Raw genomic sequence first — 9,074 nt, 5'->3', positions numbered from 1 at the left:
TTTTGCGGTCTGAGTAAATGAAGTTCTTCATAATGCTTTTTCTCTTGTGCCTCGTGCTGCTGCGGATGTCTCTCGGGCCTCTCGGGGCCCCGGGGAGAGCATCCTGTTTGTGCATGTCTGTCTGCCCTCTTCGACCAGACTGCACGGGGACATGTATCATGATCTGGCTGCTCTGTTCTCGTTTCCTTCCACTGCAGTCTCTAGCGCAAATGTGACGAGATGTACACGAGGAGGGTCTTCTTTGATCTGTGCACTGTGATGCCTATAGATAATCAATACTCTTAAAACTTGAAGTCAAAGAAACATTAAGAGCGTTTATTGTATTAGACAAAGCTTAATTAATACAGGTGGGGAGGGTGATGCCAACCGAAGCACTCGTTATTTGGCTGTTCTGTTTTCCTGTCAGTTCAGTTGTACACCTTGAAAAAAACTCTCAGTCTATACTTCTCCTGGTTTTGCCCTTGGACCTCCTCGCGTGTCCCCTGTGTGTCCACGCGCCAGCCTTTGGAAATAATTGTCTCTGACAGACCCCCACCTATTTGTGGGACAGTTGATCCTGCTGGTGCATTTTGATGATCCACCTGGTGTTAGGTGGAAAAAAACAGTCATACGGTTTTTGACAGGATCCCCAGAGTCCTTCCCTTCGTGTTGGGAGTATTGTTACGTTCCGCAGCAGTTGTTGTAAACTGAAAATGTCAAACTTGTAGACTCACTGTCGCCAGCCGGGCTTGCGTCATTAACTGGACTAGACACGGCACTCCCAATAAAGGATCGTATCCATCCGCAATGAGAAAGACCTCTGTACAATGGATGATGAAACAACCTCGACTTTAAAAAGCGGGAGAAAGAAAATATAAAGCCTTTTTTCACCACACGTTTTAGCTCTCGGAGACAAAGGCAGATGAGAGGAAAATACCCCTCATGTTGATTGTTATAGGCTACAGGTGTATTCTGTGTGCATGTGCGCCTACACATGAAAGTAATCGGCGTTTATCCGGAATACTGAGTTAATGTTAGATTTTCCTAGATCCCTCTAGGAGTTGGTCGTTTTTTTTTACATTTGCATACAAAAGTGAATTTAATTAATTTAAACATCCAGTAGGTACAATCTAATATACAATTAGCAAACAATGTAACCTGCTGTAAACTTTAAGTTACGAAAAACACAAACAACAACAAGATGGATTAATTATTTGTTCTGCAGGGATGTCTTCATGCGAGTAGTCCGGAAAGGTGAACAGGTGTGATTGTTTTCTTCCCGGCCTGCGTTAGTTAGAGCCAGCTGTGATGAGAGACTGGCTCAGCGGGGCCTGGATCTGAAATGCCTGAAATTCTGGGAAAGTTCCAGGAGTGTGAAGGCGGAGGGATCTTTCATGCAGGCGCTGCGGTTCCAGCCAGGCTGACGCCGCCGAGGCTGTGTGGCGCTCGGCTGCTGAGGAGCGGAGGCTCCGGGCTCTCCAGACCTGCGCTGCGTCAACACATCCGCAGACTACCAGCACAATACCGCGAAGTACCGAGTCAGTACCTTCACAATAAAAGCGGAGATCCAATACTTGACCCACATAACCAATTGGGTAAGGAGTCAGCATTGTGACTGTGTTCATTTTAGACCTCTTGCTCACTCAAACGAAGTAAAACATATAGCAGCCCAATGAATAGCCTACATAGGTTACTTATTTCTAAACATAACATGTATTATGTTGCTTCAACACCAAAGAAAGTAAAACTGCAAAACCATTTTTAAAGGAACACTCAACTCATTTTAAACACTGAGTGTTATCCTCGTTTGTACTGTTTTGAGAGTTTTGAACGAGTTTTACTTCTATGTAAAATCCTTTGTAAGTATCCTGTTAATTTAATGTATGGCTGCACCTCAATTGTTTTCTTTTTTACTGTTCTAATTGGCATCGACCTACATGTTGCAAGCTATTTTCCCATTTTGTATGGTCTATGATGTCATTTTAAAATATACAGACTATGCTTATGACACAAGCATCGACTTGGATACTTTTTTTTGTCGTTACTGACAAAAGCTATATTTAGCCAAGAGCGCTCTTATTTTGAAAGGTCTAACTGGATGCCAATGCTATCAAGGGTGACTTGACCCTTTCCACATCAACACACACACATACACACATACACACACCTTTGCTGTTTCAGTCTGCTCGACCTACTACAGACAGGGAAGTCTCCACACACGCGAGCCTGTCTGCAGTGCACTTGTTATCACAACAGAGGTGAGTAAATAAACATTTATCGGAGGCTATATTTCCAGAATTCAAATTTGTTTTTTTATTTCCTGTGTTGTTGTGGATTTGTTGACAAGTGTAATACTGTTATGGGTGTTATACTACAAAAAGTTTGCTCAAAGGTAGCCAACTGTCTGGCAACGTTTTGTCGAATTAATATTCAGGTAGGCTATTATTCCCATAGGACAGACGTAACTGCGTTTAGAAACATATCTTAGAATAAATCAGTGCTAGAGTGAATTATTCTAAACTGCTTTTTTGATCATACGTTTATATTTCTAAAAGTGTATTCCGGGTCTATACACGTAGGCTACTTGACTTGTTGAATACAGCTTTAGGGACATGTAATTACACTAGGATGATTTTGGATGCCAAACTCCTGATCACAAATTGTATAGTAGGCTACCAAGATCGATGTGTGTCTAGGGGTTGAGGCAGATCCTGGATTTTGTAAGGGCAAAATGACACATTGTAGTCCTAGTAGGAAGCTGGCGTGTTTACTTTTTTAGGAAGGGGTGACTTGGTGATAAAGCATTAGGTAATTAGCCTATCTGAGCATGCAGACTGAGTGACGCCAGGCTCCATAAAGCACCAGCGGCAGACTGATGCGCACGAGCTCCTGCGCTTTGCTGTCATTGTAAACGCCAGCTGTCTGCTTTGACTGCGGGAAACCAGTGTAGGTCACATAAGCCTAGGACAACAAGTAGGTCTATGATGATTCACTATTATAACATTGGTGCATTTGTTTGGTTCTATCTTTTTTGAGAGTCTTGGATTTTAGTGGAACCTTTAATGTGGGTATGTTGCGCATTGATATGGTGCTGTTGTGAAAGCGTCTCCAGTTTATGTTTTATAAACGACTTGCCCGTGTGAGTTCTTATTAAATGGACACAAACAAACAAGAGCAGAAAGAGAGTTTATAAACTGACTTACTACAAAAACTTTGGGACAGACGTCGTTACTGCAGGACGTTTTTGGAGATAAAACAAGTATGGCATGACCCTTACTTCCCAGACTTCTCTGAATGATTACTTTTGGAAACTTTGAGTGATGTTGTGTTAAGATGGTGTTGTTGGAGTGATGAGCGCACATGGGTTCGCTGATTTTAATTGGGTAATCTAAATATAGTGGGAAATATTTACGTTCGTTGTCTCTTTCTGTCCATCTAAAAACTAGGTGGTTTAGAAGAAATAAAGACATGGAGAGCTTTCTCCTCTCTCCCTCCCTCCCTCCCTGTCTGCCTCCCTCCCTCCCTCTCTCTCTTCCTCTCCCCCTCCTGTCCTGTGATGTGTTCTGGCCAGACAGTATGGCTCCTGGGCGTCAGTGGCATGATCATAGAAACGGAGGCCAGAAAGGACATTCCTCATTGTTGGTGAATCTAGAAATGAGCTTGGCCATCTTGCACTGTACTTTCTGAAACAGTTTTGGGTGCTTGAGTTTCTCCACATAGAATAATAGCCTTGTTGAGCAGCTTGGGATATCAGTTTGATGCAGCCATGGTCTCTGTGTATCATTGTCCTCAGACTCCTTATCATGAAAGTCCACCTCTAATGCCCAGAGCGTTATATTTGAGTAGATTTAGCTAATGGCTTAGATTTTACTGGCTGAATTTCCCTTACAAACTAACTCCAACGTCTATTCTACAAAACCACTATACTTTTTCTCCAACCTTGCATCTGTTTAAGCTAAAGTAACAGTTAATACTATCTCTCTCTTCTCTTGCCAGTTGATTGAAACTTGACCTGGATCTCTGACTGAGTGAGGAATAACCTTCCCTGCAGAAGGCTTCGGATCCAGAGCTACCGGATCCTTTCTGTGCCAACACAGAGTGGAGATTTAGCCACACTGGGGGGAGTTCAACTCCTCGGAAGTAACAGCGGGATACAAAAAGCAGCCTCTGTTTACACAGACTTATCGCCCTCCCTCTTTGATCCATACTTCGGTCCCGACTTCTTTGCCCTTGTCCCTCCTGTCCTCAGGGGAACTCTCATCCCTCTGACAGCATACAACACCTCATCTCGGCACCCATTCATTCATCTCATAATGAACACCTCTACCTCCATTACATCCCTCTTCTCCTTCACCAGCCCGGCAGTGAAGCGCCTGCTCGGCTGGAAACAAGGGGATGAGGAGGAGAAGTGGGCCGAAAAGGCTGTGGATTCTCTAGTGAAGAAACTGAAGAAGAAGAAGGGGGCCATGGAGGAGCTGGAAAGAGCCCTCAGCTGCCCTGGGCAACCTAGTGAGTGTCAAACATCCAGTAGTAGTCTAATCCAGTGGTTCTCATTCTGGAGGTAGGACCCCATCCAGTGGGTCCAAATCTTGACGGGCCTTAACATTATTTACAAAGGAAATATGTTATGTTTCTGAATGTAATGTTGTCTATTTTCTCCTTATGGTCCTAGTAGTTCTAATAACATTATCTATTTGTAGGTGTTTCACATTTTTGAGCTGCTCTATAAACATAAAACATATAACTAAAAGCTTAATAGGGATATTTTACTTGTCTGATAATCATTTATGTAAAAACCCGATTTACAAAATCATGGATTGTTACTTACAATGCAAGACCATCAGAACAGGTTAAGCTAGACATTTGGTATAAGTAGTAACATAATAGACATAAAGTAAATAAAGGTGATAGTGTTCTTTCACCTTGTAGATTTTCCTTTAAGTTGACTGTAGATACTGTCAAACATAAATGGCTCCTACAAACTGCTTGATAAATACTTTTTTTGCACTCATGTAAAAATACCAAATCTTTAGCACGCAACACAATCTGTCATTTCTCAAGCTGTGTTGAACTCCTTGCTTTTTCATTTGAATCCCGCAGGCAAGTGCGTGACAATTCCTCGCTCTCTGGACGGCAGGCTGCAGGTGTCCCACAGGAAGGGGCTGCCCCACGTCATCTACTGCAGGGTGTGGCGCTGGCCCGACCTGCAGTCCCACCACGAGCTGAAAGCGCTGGAGTGCTGCGAGTTCGCTTTCGGCTCCAAGCAGAAAGACATCTGCGTCAACCCGTACCACTACAGGCGCGTGGAGACCCCAGGTAAACACATTAGCACAAGATATCTTTCCTGCCTGCTGAACAAAAATGAAATCATTGTTGAGGTTTAATATCATAACAGTAAGGCTTTTGTGGGCTCCCAAACCGGGACAGGACATTTGATCTAATACAGTGTTCCCAAGCCAAAAGGATTTACAGTAATATGATCTTTTATAACAGCATCTGGCTCATGCTCTCTCTCTCTCTCTAAATTCGATCCCTCTCTACCTTTTTCTCTCGTCCTCTCTCAGTGCTTCCACCTGTTCTGGTCCCGCGCCACAGCGAGTTCAACCCTCAACACAGTTTACTGGCAAAGTTCAGGAACGCCTCCCTGCACACAGAGCCTCTCATGCCCCAGAACGCCACCTACCCAGACTCCTTCCCTGTGCTGCCCTGCCCCTCTTTCTCCTCCTCCCCTTCTTCCTCCCACATCCAGTCTCCCACTTCACAGAGCTACCCCGACTCCCCCAACAGCTCAGCAGAGCCTGGCAGTCCGTACCACATCACAGGTAGGAATCAAAACAAGCAAGCTAAAACTTGAAGTGTTGATGTTTTTGTGGCAGGGGAACACTTTTTGTGGCAGGAGATCCAAGTCTCCAATGAGTAAACATTCATTACTTTCCCACTTTCTTGTGTTTGTGACGTGCTTTTCCAGCCGAGACTCCCCCACCTCCGTACAGCATGATGGAGACGAGTCCTCAAGACGATGTGAAGCCCAATAACTCCACAGAAACACTCAAACTCACATTCTCTGCTCCACACACAGGTAACTTCACACTAGAAGAGAGAAAATAGAATTGCATATAATCTAATAGTATGTATTCATACTAGGTAACAAGCAATGTATACCATGAGATTATACAAATGTGTCTAATTTAAGAGATTTTGTATGACTAACACTCCATCATAGGATATTTCATCCTTAATGTAAACCTTTCTTGTGTTCCTCTTTTTAGATTTAAGGCCCGTATGTTATGAGGAGCCAGAGTACTGGTGCTCGGTTGCTTACTACGAGCTCAACAACCGGGTTGGGGAGACGTTCCACGCGTCGTCCCGCAGCGTCTTGGTGGACGGCTTCACAGACCCTTCCAACAACAAGAACCGCTTCTGCCTCGGCCTGCTATCCAATGTCAACCGCAACTCCACCATCGAACACACACGCAGGCACATAGGCAAAGGTAGGCTGTACCAATCGTGAAGGTTATTTATATCACAGCCCAGGACTTTGAATTATGCACTTTGTATGGACTGTGCCCATCATACTTTGGGTGTAAGCAAAAACTGAGATGTTGTTTGCAAAGATAAATCCAAACAACTGGCACAATTTATTTTATGGATTAATATTCTTGTGTTCTTTTTTAAGCAATCTAATTACCTCAGACTTTAGACTCAGCTTGCATCCTTGTGATGGATCCTTTATGCTAAAGTTATTTTTCCTGATGGTAAAAGAGTTTAGAAAGCCTGTCTTTGTTGGAAAGACATCGAGCTGCTCTGTGTTACAGTAAAATGTGCATTCTGTGGTTTCGAATGATAGGGGTGTCACAAAGGGTTTAGGGAAGTTGGTCCTGAAATCACAGACACTAATTAAACTTTTCAGACATTCCTCATTTACAAGCATAGATGCCCTTGTGGTTTGGCAACATTGAAAAACACACAGTTTCTGTATTTGACGAAGTGATTGAATATGTAAATCTTTCATTACATGGTTTCTTGGATCAAATCTGTTTTTTGTGCTTTTGACATGGTTGGACCACAGTAAAAGGACCGGGGTATTATTGTCAACAGGCAAGTCGTGAATCAATTTGGATGTAACTTGATTTTCCTCCTCCGTTCCTGTCAGGTTTACACCTGTACTATGTGGGCGGCGAGGTGTACGCAGAGTGTCTGAGCGACAGCAGTATCTTCGTCCAGAGCCGCAACTGTAATTTCCAGCATGGTTTCCACACCACCACTGTGTGTAAGATTCCCAGCGGCTGCAGCCTCAAGATCTTCAACAACCAGCTGTTTGCCCAGCTCCTCGCCCAGTCGGTCAACCACGGCTTTGAGGTTGTCTATGAGCTCACCAAGATGTGCACCATCCGCATGAGCTTTGTTAAGGTACTGAGCTTTCTCATTCAATTAATTGCAATTGCATTTGTAATTATACTTGAGCTTTTTTCCTATTTGTAAACTATAATATGACTTTTTTTCCAACATATGACGTTTTCATGATATTATCAAAATTATACTTTTTTTTTGTATTAATTATACAATAAATTTGTTGACATACTTTACTAGGAAATTTTTCAACACATCATAGTATTACTTTTTCATATTTTTCTACATACTTTTATAAAAGAAAATGTCAACATACTATACTGTGACTTTTTGCATGACTTTTTTCAACAAGCCTTTCATGGTATTTTTTCGTCATATTTAGATCTTTCTCAAATCTTTCGGTACTGATTTTTCTTGATCAATTAAACTGTTGAGAATAAGCCAAATGAAGACACAGAAATGCAATAGGTGACCCTATTGCCTGCAGTTTTACGTATAGGTATCATTAAGGCTTAATAAAAAGTGTTGGATATCTACTAAAAGTTTCTCACCGTAACTTAATATGCAGTTATTTTGGACTTAATGTGATGTTGAGCTTGTCAAATCCTGTACATGAGTAAGGATTCCACTTGGTCACTTAGCACCCATTCATTTGAATCATTAACTGAACTGTCAGCATGCACAGCAAAGATTTATGGATATCCTCTCCTCAGGGCTGGGGTGCCGAATACCACCGGCAAGATGTCACCAGCACCCCCTGCTGGATCGAGGTACATCTGCACGGGCCCCTGCAGTGGCTGGACAAGGTCCTCACCCAGATGGGCTCCCCGCACAACCCCATCTCTTCAGTGTCATAACATACCGTCTCTCACACAGGTAGTCGTGTATTCTGTATGTTCTGCTTTGTCCGGGTTTTCTGTCCAAAGGCGCTTCTATTGACATCTAAATGTCTAAAACAGGGGTGTCCAAACTACGGCCCGGGGGCCAAATGCGGACCGTGGGCCATTTTGAAACGGCCCTCAACAAATTAAAAAAGTATAATGGAGTATGGCCCTCAATTGAAACTTGTGCTTGTCTTGAACTTCTTACATATAGATGAAAACAGATATTACACAGTAGTAATCATGTGTTAATAAGCACGCTTTTCAAATAAATTCAGTCAATTAAAGTTGAAATTTTTTTCTAAAAAAATTAAGTTGATAAGAAAAAAGCCCAATCACTTATTTTCATAACAAGCTTGAAATAAACCCTTCCTATTTCCTCTTATGATAAGCGATCTCGGGCTCCTGTTTTAAGGAATGAGCTGCCAACAAAATAATTGAAACCCTATGGAGAGCTGGGATGTAACTGGATGGCCTACCTGCCTGTCAGCCTTCCATCTGTGCACAAACTTATCTCGTGCCCTCATTGGTCATGTGCGCGTTCGTGTGTTGGAGGAGGGGCTCTGTAAGGAAGTGGCAGATTTTTCCCGGCTGTGTATTTTCAAATTCTAGCGCACTCGAGCTGGTTTCTCCAAAGTTACCTACCCCACCTTTAACTTATGAGGCAGTATACCTCACCTCTATTGAGTGGCCCAGCCCTTCGTATATTTGTCTGTATGTGGCCCTCGGTGAAAATGTGGACACCCCTGGTCTAAAATATCAGTTACCTCTGCCGCATAACTGAAACCTACCATGGATTGGATTTCATGAACACATTTTCAGCACATGTACTTAAATGATCAAGTGTTACCTAATTTCGGTAAG

The 9,074-nt window shown here is 42.9% G+C and overlaps 1 protein-coding gene across 1 annotated transcript; it reads left to right on the top strand.

The window, feature by feature from the left end:
- The first annotated feature begins 733 nt into the window (after nucleotides 1-733).
- smad9 (SMAD family member 9) lies at nucleotides 734-8,193 on the top strand. The gene is made up of 9 exons (XM_034099068.2): nucleotides 734-1,574; nucleotides 2,161-2,237; nucleotides 3,976-4,488; nucleotides 5,080-5,295; nucleotides 5,544-5,801; nucleotides 5,948-6,058; nucleotides 6,249-6,470; nucleotides 7,133-7,389; nucleotides 8,043-8,193. The coding sequence occupies exons 3-9, from the start codon at nucleotides 4,293-4,295 to the stop codon at nucleotides 8,184-8,186; spliced, it is 1,404 nt and encodes a 467-aa protein (XP_033954959.1). The 5' UTR covers nucleotides 734-1,574; nucleotides 2,161-2,237; nucleotides 3,976-4,292; the 3' UTR covers nucleotides 8,187-8,193.
- The last annotated feature ends 881 nt before the right edge of the window (nucleotides 8,194-9,074 follow it).

Source organism: Pseudochaenichthys georgianus, chromosome 14, assembly GCF_902827115.2.
Source record: "Pseudochaenichthys georgianus chromosome 14, fPseGeo1.2, whole genome shotgun sequence".
Classification (NCBI taxonomy): domain Eukaryota; kingdom Metazoa; phylum Chordata; class Actinopteri; order Perciformes; family Channichthyidae; genus Pseudochaenichthys; species Pseudochaenichthys georgianus.
The sequence above is the reverse complement of the archived record's forward strand: the minus strand, read 5'-3'. Positions and strand labels throughout refer to the sequence as shown.

Bases quoted from the DNA above. Each gene is read 5' to 3' on its own strand.
- smad9 (XM_034099068.2), top strand. From the start codon at position 4,293: ATGAACACCTCTACCTCCATTACATCCCTCTTCTCCTTCACCAGCCCG. The intron at 5,296-5,543 runs GTAAACACATTA...GTCCTCTCTCAG, and splicing joins CAGGCGCGTGGAGACCCCAG to TGCTTCCACCTGTTCTGGTC. The intron at 7,390-8,042 runs GTACTGAGCTTT...TCCTCTCCTCAG, and splicing joins TCCGCATGAGCTTTGTTAAG to GGCTGGGGTGCCGAATACCA.